This window comes from Camelus bactrianus, chromosome 10, assembly GCF_048773025.1.
Source record: "Camelus bactrianus isolate YW-2024 breed Bactrian camel chromosome 10, ASM4877302v1, whole genome shotgun sequence".
In the NCBI taxonomy this organism is placed as follows: Eukaryota; Metazoa; Chordata; class Mammalia; order Artiodactyla; family Camelidae; genus Camelus; species Camelus bactrianus.
In genome coordinates, this window is record NC_133548.1 from 3,213,440 (window position 1) to 3,234,565 (window position 21,126).

General features: G+C 55.6%; 1 protein-coding gene across 10 annotated transcripts in view; it reads right to left on the minus strand.

The window, feature by feature from the left end:
• The window catches only part of CTTN (cortactin), a 32,632-nt gene that overhangs the window by 9,231 nt on the left and 2,275 nt on the right, over nucleotides 1-21,126 (minus strand). For 2 of the 10 annotated variants that reach the window (XM_074371539.1, XM_074371542.1), the window contains exons 2-14: nucleotides 19,493-19,585; nucleotides 17,905-18,002; nucleotides 17,386-17,472; nucleotides 17,176-17,249; nucleotides 14,984-15,113; nucleotides 11,499-11,609; nucleotides 10,436-10,490; nucleotides 9,256-9,366; nucleotides 6,986-7,096; nucleotides 6,366-6,476; nucleotides 5,500-5,610; nucleotides 4,187-4,242; nucleotides 315-384 (exon numbers count right to left, since the gene is read on the minus strand). In XM_074371539.1, coding sequence (XP_074227640.1) covers nucleotides 315-384; nucleotides 4,187-4,242; nucleotides 5,500-5,610; nucleotides 6,366-6,476; nucleotides 6,986-7,096; nucleotides 9,256-9,366; nucleotides 10,436-10,490; nucleotides 11,499-11,609; nucleotides 14,984-15,113; nucleotides 17,176-17,249; nucleotides 17,386-17,472 — 1,027 coding nt within the window. In that variant the 5' untranslated portion in view covers nucleotides 17,905-18,002; nucleotides 19,493-19,585. Of the gene's footprint in view, nucleotides 1-314; nucleotides 385-4,186; nucleotides 4,243-5,499; nucleotides 5,611-6,365; nucleotides 6,477-6,985; nucleotides 7,097-9,255; nucleotides 9,367-10,435; nucleotides 10,491-11,498; nucleotides 11,610-14,983; nucleotides 15,114-17,175; nucleotides 17,250-17,385; nucleotides 17,473-17,904; nucleotides 18,003-19,487; nucleotides 19,586-21,126 lie in introns of all 10 variants that reach the window. The other 8 variants (XM_074371540.1, XM_074371541.1, XM_074371536.1 and 5 more) reach the window with 5 other exon arrangements.

Below are 21,126 nucleotides of genomic sequence, written 5' to 3' on the forward strand. Positions count from 1 at the left end.
CTGGGACTTGCAGTGAACCCACCTATGCTTTGGGAAGCCCCCCTCAGAGCAGACCCCCACTACCAGGGAGCTGCAACACGCTGTGTCTGAAAGGGGCCCTGAACTTCTGCAGGGACAAACAGGACTTTCCATCAAAAGGGAACCAACAGCTGTCCCGACACACGCAGGACAGCCCCGTTCTCCACGAGCTCCACCTGCTCCTGCCCCCACTCTGCCAACTGTCCGCCCCCAGCGCTGCCCAGGGCCCACGTGACACAGCAGGGCATCCTCCCAGGAAAGCCCACAGTGCTGTTCGGGGGGCTGCTGGGACTCACCTGCTTCGACAGGGACAGTCTTCTGATAACTGGAGGCCACCGTGGCGACGTCCTCAAAGGTGGAAGCGTTCTACCAGAACAGGAAAGGCAAGATCAGGACAGCACCCTTGTTTCCTTCTCGGCCTGTGATGGCTTCTACCTACACAAACGCTGGAGCCTGCCTACATCTTCCGAAAGAACCAACCAGAGAGCCCGAGGGTTCCACATCTACCCATTCTGCAACTTAACAGAGGCCCGAAGCGTGATGGTACACATCTGCGGGTGACGGTTCGGGTCGGTGCCAGAGGAGAAATACACACACAGGGGCGAGCCCGTAGGGCACGGGGGTCTGAGGTGAAACCACTCTGCGGGAAGCAACGCCGGAGGGCACAAGTCATCGCATTCCTGGCCAAAGCCACAGGGCGCCCGACCCCGGGTGAGCCCCGAGGCCCACCTCTGCTCCGGGGGTTACGACGCAGGCTCGAGGCAGGCTCACAGGCTGTAACAGATGGACAACTCGGGTCGGGGTGTGCGTGGTGGGGCTCTGCGTGAGTGGAGGGAGGCAGTGTACAGAAAATCTCTGTACCGTCCCCTCAAATTTGAGAAAACTGCTCAAAAAAAGCAAAAGAAAAGAAAGAGAAAAGAAAAAGCAAAGATAAACCAACCACGGGTTCTTCCCAAGCTATCACCACCGAGAGAGGCCCCCAGGAGCCTCTGCTCTGTCAGGAGGGGGCGCTCGGGGACACACGAAAGCCTCCCTGATCCTCCACTTTTCCCAATAAGCACAATTGTAGTTTTGTTCTGTAGGGGACCCACTCTGCCACATTCAAGGGGCAGCGACAACTGTCCATGCAAAGGCTGGCGAGGACGCACACAGGCTCCCAGAACCACAGGCCAGCCTGGTCACCGAGGGCAAACACTTTCCAGAGAAGCACAGGGGCTCAGGGTAGTTGCTCCTTTTCTGATGCCCACGACTCGGAGAAAGAAAGCGGGAGAGCTAGGACTGAAGCTCGCCTGGTTGCTGTCTGGAGCTGTGGGCAGCAGCCCCAAGGAGTGCACACCTTCCCCAAGTTCAGGTACAGGCAGCTCCGCGACAGTGCCAGTGCCGCAGGGAGGTCTGGTCTGCACAGCTGACCCTCTCCCCAAAGCGCCCCCTCTTCCACCGCCACCCGCCTGCCCTTCCAGGCCCAGCCGCATCCAGCGGGGTGCCCGCAGCGCCAGGGCTCAGGGCCGTCCTGCCTCCCCTCCAGGCCTCCACCCTGACCACGCCCTCTCCCCCTTCCCAGGCACGCCCCCACCCCCGCCCAGCTCCCACACTGCCCAGTGTCTGCCAGCGTCTGCCATCTCCTTCCGGAACCACCTCTAAGCCCTGCTTCCACCAGCTGTCCACAGGGCCACCTCGCATTCCTTCCTGCTGCTTCCAGAGGGAGTCCTGTGCTCCCAAGGCACCACAGCACCCCACCCCAGCCCCCGACTGCCCACTACCTGCCGTGTCTGGCCAGCTCTCCATTGAGATGCTCACAGCCATCTCTGCCATCACCCTGGGGGCTCCCGACAAACCCCACAACCCCAAAGCCTCTCATTCCCAGCTGCGCGGTCCCCACCACACTGCGCACTGCCTCGTCCGTAACACGCCCCATCATGCCCCATCACCAAGACCTGCTTGCCAACTAGAACCTTCCTCTCCCCACTGGCCACCCTCCTCCACAGGGACCCCGCTCCCTGCGGTCCAGCCCGGCAAACCCAAGGTCTCAACCTCTCCTAGGACCTCCCTGCCGGGAACCCCTCACCTGGTTCCACTATCCACAGGGACGACTGCAGACCTGAGTCCCAGCAGCACCCCTCCCCCCGAGGGACGACCTCATGCCAGTACTGGGGTCCAAATCCCCCCGCACACAGTTCACTGAGACCCGGGAAGTCACCTCACATTTCTAACCTCCGGCTTCCCAAGTGCACCACACAGACGGCTAACATCACCACTGACAGGAAGCACACTCACCCCCAGACAGAAACCTGCATGCGCTCCCGCACGAAGCTACCGCTCCGGCTCAGCCACAGCGGGGACCCTGCCCTCCGAACACAGCCCAGGGTCTCCCCACCTCCCTCTCTATGGTCTGGGTTCTCTTCTGCCTTAAACAGAACCACCCTCTCAGCTGACCACTGACCAGCTCATCCCAACCATGGCGGGGGGGGGGGTGAGGGGGAGCAGGCCCAAACCTGCCAACTTTGGGGTTCCCCTCCCCACACAGCCAGCTGGCCTCCGCCAACTCCCCCAACCTCAAAAAAATGCCCCCACCAGGGCATCAAAGATGGCCACACCACTCACCCCAACAGGACCCCCACCAGCAGCACCCCTGAGCACAGGTGACCCTCCCTCTTCCTCCTCGAAACTCTCCACCCTCAGACCAGCAGGACCAGATGTGTGGTCCTTGCTCATCCCCCAACACAGGACGGGCTCCCCTGGTTCCACCTGCACCTGTGGGCAGGGCCCAACCCCCGCCCCCACAGCACAGCCCAGACTCACCCACAGCCTACTCACCTTACCCACACGGCCTAGCTCAGCGGACAGCCCTAGCATCCACCTGGGATGGTCCTGCCTCTTCCCTCCTCCTCACCCCTCAGACCGGGGGGCTCCACCGCCCACACTCACTGAGGTCAGTGTTTCTCTTCCTCTGCCACTAGCCCAGTCCACCCGGGCCTGCACCGCACCCCGATCGCTCCACTGAAGCTGCAGCTCACTGATGAAATGCAAAACCTTACAGGGTCTGTGGGGCTCCCTGAGATGGGGGCCCTGACGAGCTTCTCTCAAATCTCCAGTGTCTGCAATAAGGCCCATCCCTACACGTGCAGTCGGCAGCGACCCTGTCCCCACACCTGCACACACAGTGCCTACTCTCCAGTCTCCCCGCCCCTCTTTTCTGGCCAACTGAGCTCAGACCTGACCCCCTCAGGACACTTCCCGGCCCCTCGGCCAGAGCCCTGTGCCCAGTCACCCGCTCCCAGGCCCACACGGCCACGCGCTGGAGCCCCATCTGGGCAGCCTGAGGGAAATATGTCCACGAAGACCAGGCCTGAGGCCCAGGACCACATGCCAGGCACACGGCCGGACAGGGCAGCCTCCATCCTGTTGAGCTGAACTGAGCAGAGACAAAAGCCACAGCCAGGCCCAGCGTGGACTGCCCCACGTCGCCTGTGAGTCTCACACACCCCGGCCCAGTGTGGACCACCCCACACCGCCTGTGAGTCCGGTCCTCTGAGACGGCTAGACTTCAGACTAGAAAGACAATCACCAGGCCTGAGGCCGACTGGCTGGCTGAGACTTGGAAACGAATCAAGAGTGACAGGCTGGGGGAGGGCGTCCCCGTGGGAGAACGACTGTGAGGTGGCTCGGGGGTCTGGCTCTGGCTCTGGGTGGGTGCTGTCCGGACCTCTTGCAGGGACACACACGTCCTACACCTGCGTTCTCCAGGATGGTGGCCACCACCACCTGGCCGGCGTGACCAACGAACTCAGTTTCCACTCCAGTTTCCTGCTAAGAAATTTAATGCAAACAGCCACAAGTCCCGGTGGCATTCGTGTTGGCCCTGGACTCTAAACATGCGGGTGGTGGTGGTGGCCCAGCTCTGGGCTTGCCTAGCCAGGGACACCTCCACTATAAAACGTACCCGCCTCGCAGCCTGGCCTCGAGGGGTCCAGGACACCGAGGCCTCAGCAGATGGAGCCCAGCACACGTGTTAGCTACTGGCACCCCCACGGTGACAACACACCGCAGACTGAGACGGCGGCGCTTCAGAAAACAGAGACCATCCGCAGAACAGCGATCCCCCCGAGAGCAGCACAGACGCCCGGCCTTAGCCGCAGAAGACACGGGGCCCTGGCTGTGGTACACTCACCTTATCCATCCGATCCCTCTGCACCCCGTATTTCCCGCCGAATCCTTTGGAGTAGTCTGAAATGCAACATGACGTGGCACTTACTCTCAGGCCGAGGTCGAGGCCCGGCGTGGCGCTGACGGCAGAGGCGTGCACACAGACCCAGAGACGGCCCGAGAAAACGTGCCCGAGTGACGGATGACAACATCAAACCACGAGCCCTTGCTTGCGAGGCGGGCTTGGTTTCGGCCCCCGGTGCTCGGCAGGCAAGCAGGTGAGAGGCGGGAGAGAGGCGTGGGCGAGCCGTGCGCATTCTCCGGGGGAGCAGAGGGTGCGGGCGGGTGCGGGGGGGTGCGGGGCGGAACGCCCCTCCTAGCACAGTCTTCCCCAGCGACAGCCCACTCGGCTCCTCCTCCGCTCCTGCTTACTGGGCCCTAGAAAGAGGCCCAACTGCAGGCTTTCTCTTGCTTTTTAAAAGAAAAAGGCTGCTAGGAAATTCTACCAGTGAGATACTTCTGTCAACACAGATCTATGACAGTCACACTGCCAGGCAGCGTCAGTGACACACAGAGCCAAGGCCACGTCCCTGCCGTCCGTGGATCGGTCTGAGGGGACGCTTCCCCAGCCCCTGACGGGGACGGGAAGCCTAGACTCGGGCCTGTAACATCAGGAAAAGTGATGGCACGGCTCCTTCCCCAGTTCCGTGTCCTCGGCTCTGACGGTCATTAAATAGCCGCTCTGAGAAAAAGCGTGTCTGCCCCTCGGGCTCCCAGTACCCACACCTAGAAACGTCCCGTCCAGTTTCAGCTTTGTGTAGGTACTGTTCGGTTCTGTGTGAAGGAGTTACATGTAGATGGTGCTCTCAAAACAAAAGGAAAACCAAAACTAAACCCCAAAAATACCTCCCACCCTGGGCCAAAAAAAAAAAAACACCACCACAGAGGAGACACAGAACACGCCTGCCCCAGGCCCCTCGCGGCCACCAAGTCTCTGGCCGCAGGCCCGTGATCTGGCCGAACCAGACATGCTCTCCTGGTCTCGGAGTCAGGAAGGCGGCTCTCGATGAGAGCGGAGAACTAGTCCGGTCACGGGGCCAGGGTGACATGACCTGCAAACTATGGCCACCTTTTACCAAACACACATCCCAAAGTTATGGGAGAGAAGAAACTGAACGGGAAGAAAGGGTGCAGGTTAATACTGCTCCCAGCTAACCCTGGGGTGGAAACACCCGAGTGCCCTGCAGGTGGCAGCGGGTGACTCGGAGGCCGAGCCCAGAAGTCTGTGCTAGAAGTGCGGCACTGGAAGGGGAGGGCGGGGGGTGGGGAGCACTGTGCCTTGCTGGGACTCGTGCTTGGCCAGTCTCTCCTTGTAATCAAACCCCACAGCACAGGCGTCCTGCCTCTCGGACTGAACACCAAATCTGCCTCCGAAACCAGCCTTATAATCTGAAAATCCACAAGTGACAGGGAAATAGAAGTTTGGTTAGAAGCGTGCAAGCACGGGCAGGAATCAAACCCATCACTTAAGAGAAGACAAGAGCTCCTGCCAAGCTCGGGGGCTGAAGGCCCAGCTCCAGTCTCCCCAACGGGCAAAAGGGGCTCAAAGGTCAAATAACAAACCTAAAATCTGAACACGTCAGCCAAGACCTAAAAGCAGGTTAGGAATTGTATTTGAGCTGATTCAGATAGCCTCTCCACGCTCTGAGACTTCTTTCTAGGGTCTGACCCACGCTGCAGACAAGAGCACGCGTCTCCGTGCACATGACGGAAGTGACACGTTATACACACCCCACTTCCAACCTGCAGGCGGCGAGGGTGGGTGGGAGCTGGGTACCCTCAAAGGTCCTCCCTCCCCGCATCTACTCTCCGAGGGACGGGGTTCTGGCAGAGAGGAAGCATCTTTCGCAAACTGGCAGGCATCTGGGGCTGCACCGCGAGGGAGGGAAACAGCCTTAGGAGTGCGGCAGCGGCGGCCGGGGCTTCAGGACACAGTGGGCACGGGCGGCTTCTCACCGCAGCTCCGGGGGGGGACTCATCACTCCACGGGAGGTGGGGTGCTTTCAAAACCATGGGAGGCAGAGGACAACCTCCAACGGGGAAGACACAACAACACGCCACAGAAGGACAGCGAGACCAGGTGCGAGTGGACTGGAAATGAGAACTCCAAGGCCCTCGATGGCGAGCAGCCCAGGTGAGTGTACCTTTCTGGGATTCGTGCAGCTGCAGTTTCTCCTGGTGGTCCCAGCCGAGGGCACACTTGTCTTGTCTGTCGGTCTGCACACCAAACTTTCCTCCAAACCCTTTCACATAGTCTGCGTGCACAACAAAAGGCCACAATCTATCATTAACGGGCAGCCTGAGTAATAGGGAGAAGGCAAGTTTTCAACGAAGTTCAATCTACATGATTCACTAAACCCACCCTTCCCTGGGTAAGACGACCTCCTCACAGTGTGTCCAGGAAATAACCTCATCTACAGTCTCAGGGCCGCGGATGAACGCAGACAGGGCCCCACAGGAGGGGCTCCGAGACCTGCAGCGCAACCAGCGCTAAGAGCCATCCCGGTCTCGCCACCTGCAACACAGACGCGGGGCGCATGGCCCCGGCTACAAGCAATCCGGCCGTGCTGTTAGAGCTGAGAAACGTACGAAGGTCTCGTTTCTTACTTGGCAGCTCTGTTTGGGGGTTTGCTGTTTAAAGCCCCATGTTTAACAGAGACATCTCCTCTAAGGGCTGCTGGTTACGGCTGCTTCCCCCTTTCGCCCTGGTGAACACCCAGCACGTGAACAGCTGCTGGTGGGGAGCAAGAGAAAACTGAGACACCTTTCTGGGACTCGTGCTTCTCCGTTTTGCCTTGGTACTCGAAGCCGACAGCGCTTTTATCCACCTTGTCCTTGTCGATACCATACTTGCCCCCAAAACCTTTGGAGTAATCTGAAACGAGAGAAGTGCTGTTCGTACGCCAGCAGCAAGACCAGCGAGCAAGCTGTGGATTTCGGCAGTCTCTAAGGAAGCACTCTTATCTCTCAACTTAAAAAAAAATCTTTGCAGCTCACTGTAAGATCACTAATGTGGAAAACACTTAAAAGTATTATTTATGTATAATAATAGAATCACAAAGAATAGTAAATATAGTGGATCAATAATTGTAGCATCTTTCCTTCATTCCAAATGACAGCATGGAACCATAATTCACATAAAGTTTCTGAGATCAGGATGAGCCCCATGAGCAAGCTTTTAAAAGGACACTTGTGGTGGATGGGAGGGTATAGCTCAGGGGTAGAGGGCGTGCTCAGCACGTGGGAGGTCCTTGGTCCAATACCCAGCACCTCCACTAAAAAAGAAAAAAAATTTTTTTTATTATTAAAAAAAAAAAGTCACTTCCTTCACAAACTCAAGCAGCAGAGTGCATCAGGGACTGCCCCAAGGAGATAGGACCATCACAGAGCACCTTCCATAAACGTGAGTTCTCCTGAAACCTGAGTCACTGTTACACTGAACAGTCACCTTCTCAGTGGCCTCCAGTTTGGGCAAAGACCGAATCCCACCCCAGAGGGCCTGGGCTGCCCAGGAGCCTGAGGCCGCTCCAGGAACTTCGGCCTCTTCTCCTGGATTCCCAGAGGCGTCTGAATTCCTCCTCAGGGCCGTCGCAGGGAGAAAAATCTGGCAAAAATGAACAGGATCCAACAGCAGGTCCTGATTAGCAGAAGGCACACTGGGCAAAGGAGCACAGGTTTGTCCCCAGTAGGGAGAGGAGGCGGGGCTTAAAGCAAGCCCAGGCAGCGGGCCCTGCCAGGTGTAGGGGAGGGGTGCCCTCAGCACACCGGCGCCCCAGGGCCGGCTGCCGTCTCCCCAGGGAAGTGCTGAGCCAGCTGCGATCCCCGTGCTGCCTCTCACTTCTGTCTTTTTAAAAAAAAACGGTTTTAAAAAATCTGTGAGTTCTCACTTTTTATACGTTGGCAATTATTATAAAAATTTAAATGTGGAGGTCAAACAAAACAGACAATGCAGAAGAACCAGCAATTCATGACCTCTGCAGTAGGGGCTGAGTTTTGGCTGACCGCTGTAAACACACTGCTCCGCGGGCCGAGCGCGGGCACTTGGCCGGGGCGGGTGAGCGGCGGCGCTGCAGGGAAGCCGGGACGGCTCCTGAAGACAATCTGGCAGCGTGGCTCAAAACTTTAAATCCAATGTCCTCCGATCCAGCAACTCCACTTCAAGGCATTGATTCTTTAAAATAATCACTTACGTATATAAGATAATGGGGACAAGACTATTCACCGCCATCTATTCTTAACACCAAAAATCAGAAATAACCTAAATTCCACATTCCAAAGAGGAAGGGTTAAGCAGACTACAGAATCTGCATATAACGGAGGGCTGAGCAGTCATCAAAATGACCACAAACCACCTACAGTGACTAGAAAGGAATAGGGACGACCAAACATTTTAGGTTAAAAAAATTGTATAAATAAATGGAATACTACTTAGCAATAAAAAAAACTAAATAATGCCATTTGCAGCAATGTGGGTGGACCTAGAGATCATCGTTCTCAGTGAAGTTAGCCAGAAAGAGAAAGAAAAATACCGCATGATATCACTTATATGTGGGATCTAAAAAAACAAAACAAAGCAAAACAAGAAAGGCAAAGAGGACACTATGAGCTCATCCACAAAAGGAACAGGCTCACAGACACAGTAAACAATCTTACAGTTGCTGGAGGGAAAGCGGGTGAGACAGGATAGATCTGGAGTTTGAGATTTGCAAATGTTAACAGCTATATATAAAAATAGATAAAAGCAAATCTCTCCTGTATAGCACACAGAACTATATTCAACATCTTATAATGACCTATAATGAAAAAAAATATGAAAACAAATATATGTGCATACATACACACACACACACACACACACACAAACAGGGACACTGTGCCGTATACCAGAAATTGACACACTGTAACTGACTACTTCAATAAAAAATAAAAAGACTGTATAAATACAACGTAAACCAATATGCATCACAGGAGGGAGCCCCTGGCGCTGGCCTGCAGACATGGGAACGCCGGGCGGGGGTTCCCGACGCGGCCCACCTTTCTGCGACTCGTGCTTCTCCGTCTTGCCCTGGTAGTCGAAGCCCACCGCGCTCTTGTCCACACGGTCGGACTGGACACCGTACTTGCCACCGAAACCACTGGAGTAGTCTGAGGAGACAGGGAGGCAGAGGGAAAGGCGCCTGGTGACAGGCTGCAGCGTCACCTCGGTTAAACTGAGCGAGACAAAGACATTTTTGGTGACGACTCACCAGGAGGTCAAGTATACGTTTTAAAATGCACAACAGGCCACCCCCGTCACACACCAGTGACGCTGGGTACCGTCTGCGTGGCCCTGCAGCCTGGTCCCTTTCGACTGGTGCAGGACAGAAACAAGCCACAGTCCCACTTCAGAAAGTAGCCGTTCAAAGGCCCGTGTATGGCAGGAAGGGCGCAGCTCGGTGGTAGAGCACATGCTTGGCACGCATGAGGTCCTGGGCTCCATCCCCGGCACCTCCATTAAAAATTAATTAATCTAATTACCTCCCCCCTCCATAAGAAAAAAGTTAGCTTAAAAAAACAAAACAAAACAAAACAAAACAAAACAAAACAAAACAAAAAAAACCAAAGGCCAGTGTATAAAGAAAGCTCCGCAGCTAAAATGGCTTCAAGAAGAGACCCCGTGGGCCCAGCATCGGGCCAGGCGCACCGGGCAGACGGGCCCTGGGCTGCTCCCGGCCGAGCTCACTCCCTGGTCAGCAGACGACCGGCAAGAGGCAGAAGTAAGCAAACCTTCAAAAAATGCCTCGAGTGCTCTGAGGAAGTGACATTTGCATTTTTTTAAAAAAGGCCTTACGAGGCCAGCATGACTTCACAAAGACTAGCCAAGGCCTAAATAGACACAGGGATGCAATGAGAACACTGGTCGCTCGGCGGCTCCGGTTCCTGCCCTCCGAGGGCAGCTTTGCCCACCCAGGGAGAGAGCTGACATTTCCGGGCAACGAGGCACAGATGAAGGGAGGCAGCTTCTCCTGCAACATGGGAGGCACCACGGTGACATGAGAGGCCAGGGCCGCAGGGTCACACGACACCCGGGGATCCAGACACACACAGGAGAGCGGGGGGGCCTCCTGATGGCAACATCCCTGCCCCAGGAGAGGCCTGGCGTGACGGCGTCCTCCCACCCTTCAGAACCAGGCAGGGCCACCTTCCTGCCGACGTCTGTGCCTTCCACACGTACCTTTCTGGGAGGCGTGTTTCTCAGTTTTCCCCTGGTATTCAAAGCCCACGGCAGACTGCAGGTACAGACAAAAGGGAAACGCATTTCTGCACACCTCCAAAACAGTTACTCTGGATCCATGATACATAGGATGTTAACTTTAAAAACACAGGCATGTTATTTTCTGACATTTGATTTCCTAAGTCACGAACGCCCGAAGCTCTGGTGCTCTGAATGTGTTCGGGGGCCCCCCAGGCCGGGCTGCGAGCGTGGCGGCCTGCCCCCCCCCGGGACCGGCGGCTGCAGGGAGCGCCCGACTTGGGGTTCAGGCACGCAACGCCCCGCTGGCCAACTCCCCACTGCCGCACGTCAGCCAGCCCCTCAGACAGACCTCCACCAGGACAGCGCTGACATCGGTGATACGGACCAGCACAGGGGCGGCTCCACACAGCCCAGGGGACCGGCGTTACTGCTGCCCTGCTTCACAGCCAAGCCAGTGCAGAACCACGGCTCATACTCAGCAAAGCCTGACGTGGACAGAGGCCTGACCCCATCCCAGGCTCTCCATGGTCACGACGTAGAACAAAGGGCTAACGGCCCTGGCCAGGGAATCAAGAGAGCGGGCTGGGGTCCAAGCTGCGGGAACAGCGTCTGGACGCTAAGCACAGCCTGGAAGTGGTGGGGGCGTACTGTGCCTCGTCTGCTCTGGACACCTTAGGGGGTCCCTGTCACAGTGACACCCAGAATGGTGGAGAGAAACAGAGTACGCCTAGGGCGTCGCAGGGCCGTCTGATGAGCGGATCCGACCCGGGTGTTTCAACAGCGATCAGCAAGAAACGCTCTTACACGTCACAGTTCTTGCATCTTAAGGAGCCAGTCCACCAGCTCAGAGCATCAGGGGAGGGGCCCGTGAGCCCTGCGGTGGGGACGACCCCTGCAGGCCCAGAGTCAGAGGCACTTTTGCGTCACCTCAAGAGGCCCAGAGGACACAGCCAGGGGCACATGATGTTGGCAGTGAGCTCTGATCTACAGGGAGTGGCCCCGGGCCCTCCCCAGCCCTGGCTGCCCACAATGCCTCACTCACCTGGTCAACTCTGTCCACCTGGACGCCAAACTTGCCTCCAAATCCCCGGACGGAGTCAACCTGCGAGCAGTGCTTGGAGAGCTTCGCCTGATACTCGTGGCCGACCGCTGACTGCACAGGGGCAAAAACCAAGTGTTAGATACCTGCCAGTATCACCACACTGGACCTCCCCCGACGCAGGCCTCAGTGGGCAGCCCCCATTTCCAGTCAGTGTGGGAGATCAGTGTGGGTGACCAGTGTGGGTGATCGCGACGTGCAGGTCGGCCCAGGGGAGCGCCCAGCCCCAGCACAGGTGTTCACTGCACTCCCTGTATCAGGCTCCCCGGAAGCAGCCAAGGAACCCTGGCCACAGGTGGGGGCTTCTGACACAACTGGCCTGAGGCACCAGGGGGCCCGTCCCCATCTAGACACCACAAGCCACAGCCTGCAACACGACTGCCAAGCACACTGACACAGACAGGTAGGCTTTAGCGACGCTCTGTGTTCAGAGCCAACAGCCCAGCCAGTGTGGAGCAGCCTGTCATAGCCCCACCCACGGAGAAGGAAGCAAGTTTGGCGACCTTCTGCTCAAGGTCACACGCCTACCAAGCAGTCAGCCCTGGGCTTTCCACGCCGTCCACTGTGGGGTCAGCAAATCACGGCCCATGGCCCACCCCGGGCGCTGCAGTGTGTTGTAAATGAAGCTTCTGGAACACAGCCACATCTGTTCACTTATGTGACATCTACGGCGCAGCCACATCTGTTCACTTATGTGACATCTACGGCCGCCCCTGTGTTTCCACAACACAGCTAGTTCAGTACCTGCCACAGGGACCCCAGAGGCCCGCAAAGCTGGAAGTATCTACCACCCGAGCCCTGAGAGGCCCCTGGTCCTGCTCTAGCCTCACGGGCCCCTCCCCCTCAAGTTCAGAGCCAAGCTCCCTCCTCAGAAAGGACAGCGAGGAAGGACACAGGACACGTGACTGACACATGACACGAGGCAGGGCGGTGACACAGCCAAATCTCAACTCTCACTCCAGCAAGACACGGCCCGCCTGGGAAGTGCCCACCAAGGCCACCTCCTTCGGTGCGGGGCCTGCAGCGCACCAGACACCCCTCCTATCCGTGCGTCTACAACTCCACCAAGCGGCTTTGGGACCTGACACCAGGGTCAGCCCGTATCTGACCACCCCGCAGGCAGCTCAGAGCATCCTCCTTTCCGCGTCCATGTGCGTGACGCAAGTTCACTGAAAACTTCAGAGCTGTTACGTTCTCGCCTCCTGGGTTTGTCCCAATGCCTGGAGCCTACTGCCAATCCACAGAACTGCTGCCCCCTATCCCAAACGCCTCCAGCAGGGACCACCCAGTTGAGGCTTCCAGGGTCTCACGCAAAACAGTGGCAAAGTACCGTCAGAGAAGCAGCGTGCTGGGAGGACTCCCCAGCGTGGATCTTAACCACAAAGAAGTTATGAGAAAACTGTTCCAAAAACACGGCCAGAGTGACAGTTTGGTAATTTTTCCAACTTTTTGATCAAAACAGATTTATCCCCAAAATTGCCCTTGACCTTATACTGATAGGATCACACTTATTAGACAGTCAGCTCTGAGCGGAGCACTGACCGAAGCCTGAAGGTACCCTGGCTCCTGGCACCGCAGACCAGGCCCCTTGAGCCCCTGCAAGGGGGATGCTCAGACCACGGCGCAGAGAGCAGCCCGACAGCGGCCGCATAGTCTCAGGCCACGCTCCTCTCACAAATATGTGCTTGCCTGGAATGTGTGCTATTCTGGAAGTCTCCATCACATACTCCTCGACTCTCAACACACAGATCTCAGAGCTTTTTTTTTCCATCAGTTTCTGAAGAGGACGTTACCAATAACTCAAGGGTTTTCTGTTTGGGTTTGGAATCTGATATTTCTGACAACAGACGGGTCCAGTCGTGCTCATGTGAGCTGACAGTGACCTTGAAGTGTGCAGTGAGGGATGCAGGGAGGAACACAACCCTGCAGCAGTTGGCAGGTGACTGCCCTGCCGAAGGTGAGCCCGTGTTCTGACCGTCCCGGTACCATTAAAGTGCCAGCCAGAGAGATTGGCTCTGGGCCCTCACACAATGTCCCCTGAGTGCCTTGTGGGTGCTGAGCCGAGCACGAGGTGAGGACGGGGAGTCCGGGCCGCCGAGGGCCTGAGCCGGGGGGCAGGGGCCTGAGACTTGGCCACTCAGTCCCTGCAGCAGCGCAGACCAGATGACAACGGTTTTGCCGGCCTGACCCAGCTCTTCCTTGATTGTCAACATCTCCCCCAGCCAGAGCTGGGGGCCCAGATTGATACTCAACTTCCCTTTGCTCCACCTCCTCAGAACCCGTGAGCATGGCCGCCAGGGTGGGAACGGCTCCTACCTACTTGGCTATCCCCTTGCCCAAAACACCCAGGGGCTCCGCCCATGAGTGACACTAGAAGCCACCAACCATTCTTAGAACCATAGACCGTCCGGCTCCCACTTTCCTGTGTGGTCTCCAGACATCTCTGGGAGTGACAGTCACTCCAAGCAATATCCCTGTCTCTTTCCTGCAGCCTTCTCTTGTCCACCTCCACCTCCAGGCTAAGTTCAGACTGGGTTTGGGGTACCCATAGGCCCCACGTGTCTACTCTGCGGCAACAGAATGCACGTGGCCCGGCTGAGTCATGCCACGCCCAGCTAAGGAGCCAACTCTGACCTGTGGCGGACAGGTGTGGAGTTACAGAGCAGAACTCGACCCCGCCTGGCACTGCTACATGGAACAGGGCGGACATCTCAGGTTACCCAGGCTGGGAAAGCCACCTCTCCAGGGACGCCTGTAGAACGTGAGACCTGCTTCACTGCAGATGCACGAGTCTGCTGTCTCCTCTCTAGGGTGGAGACCAGCCCCCCAGCCGCTCCACTCCCTGCTCTGTGGGCAGAGCAGACCGGCAGCGCTGGCTAACAACTTCCATCTCTGTCTCCTCAGAACTGGCTTGCCCTCGGCTCTTCAGTTGAGTGACCGCTCACCCCCAGCCTGGTGGGCACTGGCTTGATGCCAGGTGCCAGGCCACCCTCTGAAGGTCACCAAACGCACAAAGGACATCAGCACGCTTGTTGGCTGAATTTCCACCCGTGATGTGAAACGCGGCCCTCGGACTTGGTTCCGGTCTGCAGACTGGCACCATCAAGGCTGCAGGCTGAACGCAGTCCAGCTGCTTCTGGGCTTCTGTCCTGCTCACGTGCTGGCCCCTGGGAGACCCCGATCTCCTGCTCTGGGCCTCCCTATACATCCCCCACTCCCTGGCCACTCGGAACCCTGAAAGAGCTTCTAAACAGTGGCAGCACTTGCCGGGAAAGGTCAATCAAGAGAGGATGAGTTCTGGCAAATCTCTCTCTCAATAAACTGAATCAAAACTTTTAATCTGAGGACGAGACCTGAGTGGCCGCTCCGCCGGCGGCAGGAGAGGCCGGGCGCCCTGGGAACTGGGCCCAAGGTGGCCGGACACTTACTTTGTCCATCCGGTCCTGCTCCACGCCGAACCTGCCCCCGTACCCGCGCGAGGCTTTCGGTCCTGTTTCAAGCTCCTTCTCCTTGATGCTCTGGTGCTCTTGGAAAACATTCTCCCTCAGCTTGTGTATGCTTAAAGGGAAGAGAGGAAACAGGAACAATCGGTAAAACAGAGGCGCATCCTTGCTTTCCAGGAGGATAACAAGGGCAGGAGATGTCATCTTTGCAAACCTGCAAGATTTCGTCACTTGCTGGCTCCCAAGTCCCCCGCCTCATGCCTGCTTCCCGACTCTGCCAGCTGGTCCGCACTCCAGCGGCGCTTACAGCCATACACAAATTTAACCTGAATACACGCAGTGAGTCATCAAAATCCCCACGGGCACCTGGCCTAAAGTGGGGCCTCACCTGCTCCATACGGAGACGGGTTTCTCAGGTCTTATCAGACACCTGAGCTGGGAGAACGAGCTCTGTAAATGCTGCCCGAGGCAGAGGGGAGGACAGTCATCACCCCTGACCCCAGAAGCCCCCAGGACAGCCAATGAAGCCAGTGATGCAAAAACATTTAGAGGTTTCTCTCTACTTGAAGTACTCCAGGTTTTTATTCGAAGGTGAAGTGAAAGACTTTCAGAAATTTACAATGTAAAAGCCATTTTTACTTTCAACACTGGGAACGGTGGAACAGACCACAAGCTGTGGTGAAAACCTGGCAGGCCAGGAAGCCTCCGCAGCTGTCACCGTCGGGAGGCCCAGCGTGGCATGAAGGCCACTTCACACGGCCCCTCTCGGGCCAGGGGACAACCACGTGCACACCTCAACATCTGGACAACAATCCCAGAACTGCTATTAAGAAACCAACTGGAGAGGGAGGGTACAGCTCAGTGGTAGAGTGCGTGCTTAGTATACAGGAGGTTCTGGGTTCAACCCCCAGTACCACCATTAGAGATAGATAGCTAGACAGATAGATAGACAGAGAGACAGACTGCCCTAACTCCCCCACCCCAAGAAAAAAAAGAAAAATAGAATTAAAAAAAAAACCAACTGGGCTTGCCCACCACCGCTGCAACCCCCTGGGGAGCGGCGGAAGGGGGACCAGCAGTCCTAAGAACCCAGAAGGACCACAGGGCACCAACGACCGCCCTGTCCCCTGGGTGTGCTCTCTGAATTCTAGCCAAACGGGAGGCTGCTTGACCAGTTTGTTTCTTCTCCAATCCACCCTCCCCAGCATGTTTTGAAGAGGACCAGCTGACAAAACCAATTCACAGGTCAGCCTAACCCGTGGCAAGTGACCCGAGGCAGCTCCCGGCCTGGCTCCGACCCACCAGTCCCAGGGCCCCTGCCGAGGGGCTTGTGGGGGGCAGTCGGTGAGTCAGGGAGGAGAACACTTGTGTCTAAAATGCCCACACTGCAGATCTTTTCTGGAGGATTTACGGACTCTTCCTCAGCCAAGAACAGCTTCATTTCACTGCAAAGATCCCAGGGCCAAGCAAGACCCCTGCAAGTGGCCAAAGCAGGCCGCCGGTGGTGACGACACCTTCACAGTCAGGGGACGGGGGCGAACACTCTGGAGCCAGCAGGGCCTGAGAGAACAGCCTGAGCGCATTCTAAACCTCCCTCTTATCTGCACTCCCGACAAGCAGACAAGCCGCCCTGAGGCGGCAGGTTAAGACAGGGCCCAGGCAGGAACAGCGACACGCTTCACTCAGCTCTCCTGTGTGGGGCTTTTATGAGAACACAGGGTTAGGATTCAGCGCACGGCACCCAACAGACAACGGTCAGACAATAAAGCTACAACTAAGTAATAAAAACCAGGGCGGCGTGCCGAAGGTCTAAAGCGCTCGCTTGAGGGCGGCTCGCGTTTCAGAGCCTCCCGTCAGCAGGCAGAGCGTAGGGGGCTGTGCTCCTGGGTGGGGACCGCGGCGCAGAAAAGGAGACCAGAGTTACAAAGGCAAAAGCCGCCCACGCTGGGAACGTTTACGTCGCTGAGCGCCGACGTGTGCACACACGTAGACGAAGGTGTCAGCATGTGCGTCAGGTCTCACGTCCACCTACCGCGTGAACAGCAGGCCACGAGACAGAACAAAAGGGCGCCAGCGCAGGCGGGCACCGCGTCGGTTAGTCAGGGAGGCGGGCGCCTGCCTTCTCCCGCCACCTTGCAGAACATCACTTTCACACAGAGATGGAGAAAGGCTCTTACTTGATGTGTTCCTGGTGCCCAGAGCCTTGCACGGTTTTGGCCCCCCATCTCTGCTCTTTCTCACTCACATCGTTCTGGAAAGAAAGATAAATGACAAGTACACCCCACACCCTGGGTCGCCCGACACACACACAGGCAAACAGCCCCCGAAGACGCCCGGGAGGGGAGCCGGCCTCAGGCAGAGGCGCGCGGAGGCAGCTGGCGGCTCACCACGAAGTCGGGGTCGGTCTCCCAGTCGTCAGCTCCCTCGTCGTCCTGGGTGATGGACACCGTGTGGCCCGCCGAGGCCTTCCACATCTGAAAGGGCAGCACCAGGGTCCCGAGACCTGGCAAGGCCACGCCCGGAGGCCCATGGGTACGCTCTTTTTTTTCAATTAAAACAAATTTTTTAATTGAAGTACAGTCAGTTTACAGCACTGTGTCAGTCTCTGGTGGACAGCATAAGGCGTCAGTTATATATACACAGGCTCCCTCTCACGTTCTTTCTCATTACAGTTACCACAAGGACTAAGCCTCGCACACTTCAGGCCGCACGGGCAGGGCGGCCGTGTGGTCAGATGGTCATTCAGAACCCCTGCGCCCAAATGACAACGGTAGGAACAAAAGAAACAGATGATTACGGCTCTAGTACTGTTGTCAGGAGGCAGCAGAAACACACAAGAAACAGTCCTGGCTTCAACTCAAGTGAGGAAATTCTCTGGAAAATAAGCTGGTCACATGCGCACTTACTTCATTCAGTGGGAATACCTCCCGGTCCCACTAAGCGGTCTTGTGACAACAGTGCTGTCCAACGTTGCGAATGAACTGACTGTCTCTTGCGGTCAATTCTGTTACATGGATTTTATCATAATTTAAAAAATTAAAAAAGCATCCATTCTGACTTCAAATACTTACTCAAAACCTGATAATGATCTTAACTCAGACTCTGACAAGTCAATGAATATTTCAAGTAATTTACTAGAGAGCAGCTTCTTTGCCATCTATTTGGGGAAACGCAGAGAATATAACAAGCCAGCTTCTCCTGTACTGGGCGTCTCTGAGGCAGGGCCCCCAGCCTTCCTCCTCCGCAGAGTCTGCGAATTCCAGGAGTTTATCTAGTACAGGGAATAGGGCTGTGGCTCCACACCTGATCAAGATCGCCTTCTGCGTAACTGTAAAGGCCAGACCCAGCCTTCAAGGCTTTCAAAAGAAAACCATGTATCAGAAGAACCGATTCATTCTCCCCAGAAGTACCAATAAAGCCGCACACAGGCCAGGAAGCAACAGAAAGCCTATTTTTCAGTCAATCCACCAGAAGCCCTGCCCCTGAGGACATCCGAGTGTCTGTGTGGGTCCAGACAGGACAGACGCCCTCCCACCCAGGTCCATCCCTTCAGCTGCGCTGGGTCACAAGTCCAAGGTGGTGGTGGAGGCGCGCCAGGGTGCAGAGCTCTTGGATTTCCAGATCTGACTCCTGCCATGTCACCTGGGCAGGGAATTGTGGGCCCCCAGGACCAATAAAGTCCCTACAAGGCCATCTCGAACCTTGTTCCCCTCTGACTAAGTATCCCAGAGCACGGCAAGGATTTCCCAGACGTGAACTGCTTTTGACAGGATTTTAGGGCCAAAAGACGACACTCAGCCGCGGCAGACACCACAGGTCATCCTGGCCCACTGTGCCCTGTCACAGTGAAGGAACAGCTGCCTGAAAGTTACTGATCTGCCCTCAGCCTCTACCTCCCCCAGATGAGTTTGCCCCATGGCACCACACTGTCCCGGAGAAGGGGTTGCCCATCTGTAGGACTTCGGCTGCCTATGGGTCCAATCACTGAGGAAAGGGTCACCCAAAAGGACAGGGGTCTCTGCAGAGGGCCGGGGGGCTCTCCTCCCCGCTAAGACAAAGGTGAAAACAGATGAGTTGGCCTGTGACTTTGTTGGACACGTCAGGAAAACACTAGCAGAGCCCAACCCTCGCCCATCTCTCTGAAGCCAGCTTCCCCACAGGCAGGTGAGCACGGCCGCACTCGACAGCATCACGCTCCTGCCCTTCTCACCACAACGGAACGGGAGGAAGGGCCTGGGCGGCTGCTCGGAGAGGACAGGATGCCCCCCAGTCCCCTACTCCAGAGTTCTGGGGAAGCCCCCTCAACTTTCTAGACCACAGACCATGCTGGAAACCGAGCTTGATTTTTTCGAACAAGGAAACTTCCTCCCAGAAAATGACTGTCCCTATCTCTGCAAATCCAGCAAGAGAACACCCTTCACTTTCCTTATCAAAGGGGTTTGCCTGAGCCCCAGAGGGGAGAACACGAGAATGTCCACAGCTCACAAACCTTACTTTTCCAGGTGGGGATAGAAGGCTGCTCACAGAACTCTGGTTAAAATGCAGTAATCCAGCGAAGAATGTCCAGACATTTGGGAGTGATTCTGTCTGTAAAAAAATTAAGGATAAAAAGCTCAGAAGGATGGCTATTGACAGGCACTCTGGGCAAATCTTTCTGTGCAGAGATCTTTTCAGAATACCTTTGAAATCCTCCCAAACGTAACAAGGTTTTATAAAGAAAGCTGAAACGAAGGGTGGGAAGATTTGCATTTTACTAACCAAAAAGCCCAACCAATTTTCAGCCATAGTGAGAAACTACAGAAAATAAGGAGTTTCAAGAAGTTTTTAACTGTATGAAGTTTCTTCTTAACACAAACAGAAGTTACTGCCTCCACTGCTGGCAGACGTTTCCTGTTTGCTATCCGCCTGACAGGTTTCCATTTCAGGTTCATTCTAATTTATGATGATGTTAAAAAGAGTAACATTCTATTACTCTGAGTTTAAGAAATAAAGAAAGAAATAACACAAGAAAAGCACTCCTGGAGGGACGGCCCACAGTGTGGCCGGGGAAACCCAGCACGGTGACAGCTATCAGAACACGACGTGGGGCGACTGGGGAGACTCCGGGAGCACAGGAGATGGGGCTGCATTTCTACTGAACGGAAGTGGTTACTGCAGGAGGGCCAGGCTCCAGGTCCCCAAGCCAGCAACACACCCCCTCTTCCCTGGGGCCACACAACAGCCCTGACTGGACACCCCGCTGTTAGACTAGATCTTACAGAGCAGATGAGTAAAATCCCTGTTCCCTGGGAACAAACCAGTCCCAGGCTCACAGCACTTACACCAGCAGGCGGCGTGCTGTGTGCTAGGAACTGCGGGGAGGGTGCCCTGCTGGCCTTCCTTGTACTCAGCTTCCCTTTGGAGATCCTAACTCCTGTAGGTTGCTGGGTACGTTCCGGGTACGGCAGTTACTACTGTAATCAGCCAGCATCTATAAAAATCTACGTGAGGGGGGCTAGTGATAGGCTCAAGTAACTTATTACCCTCTCAGTATTTTAAAAACTTTTTAAAAAATCATGAAAACAACTGTTCGCAAATTTAAAACCTTGGGTACTTTTTTTGGCACCAAAGGTAACACCTCTGGACCTCTACCTCACACCATACACAAAAATTAGCTAGAAAATGGATCAAAGGCCTAGATGTCTCAACTAAAACCATTAAACTCTTACAAGTGTAGATGTTCATAACCTTGAATTTGGCACTAGTTCTTAGATCTGGCACCAAAAGCACAAGAAGAAAAGAGTAAAAAATTAACTGGACAAAATTTAAAACTTTGTGCTTAAGAGGACACCATCAAGAAAGTGAAAACAATTCACAGAATGAGAGAACTATTTTCAGGTCATATATCGGGAATACATAAAGAACTCTTACAACTCAATAATGAAAAGAACAATTAATCACATTTTTAAGTGAAGAAAGGAACTGAATCAACATTTTCCCAAAGATACACAGACAGATAAGCTCATGAAAAGAGAGTAACATTAACTATCAAGGAGATGCAAATCAGCTCCATGGAGACCCCACCCCACGCATTCTAGGATGGCTAAGATAAATTTTAGAAAGACAGTAAGAAGTTTGGTGAGGCTGCG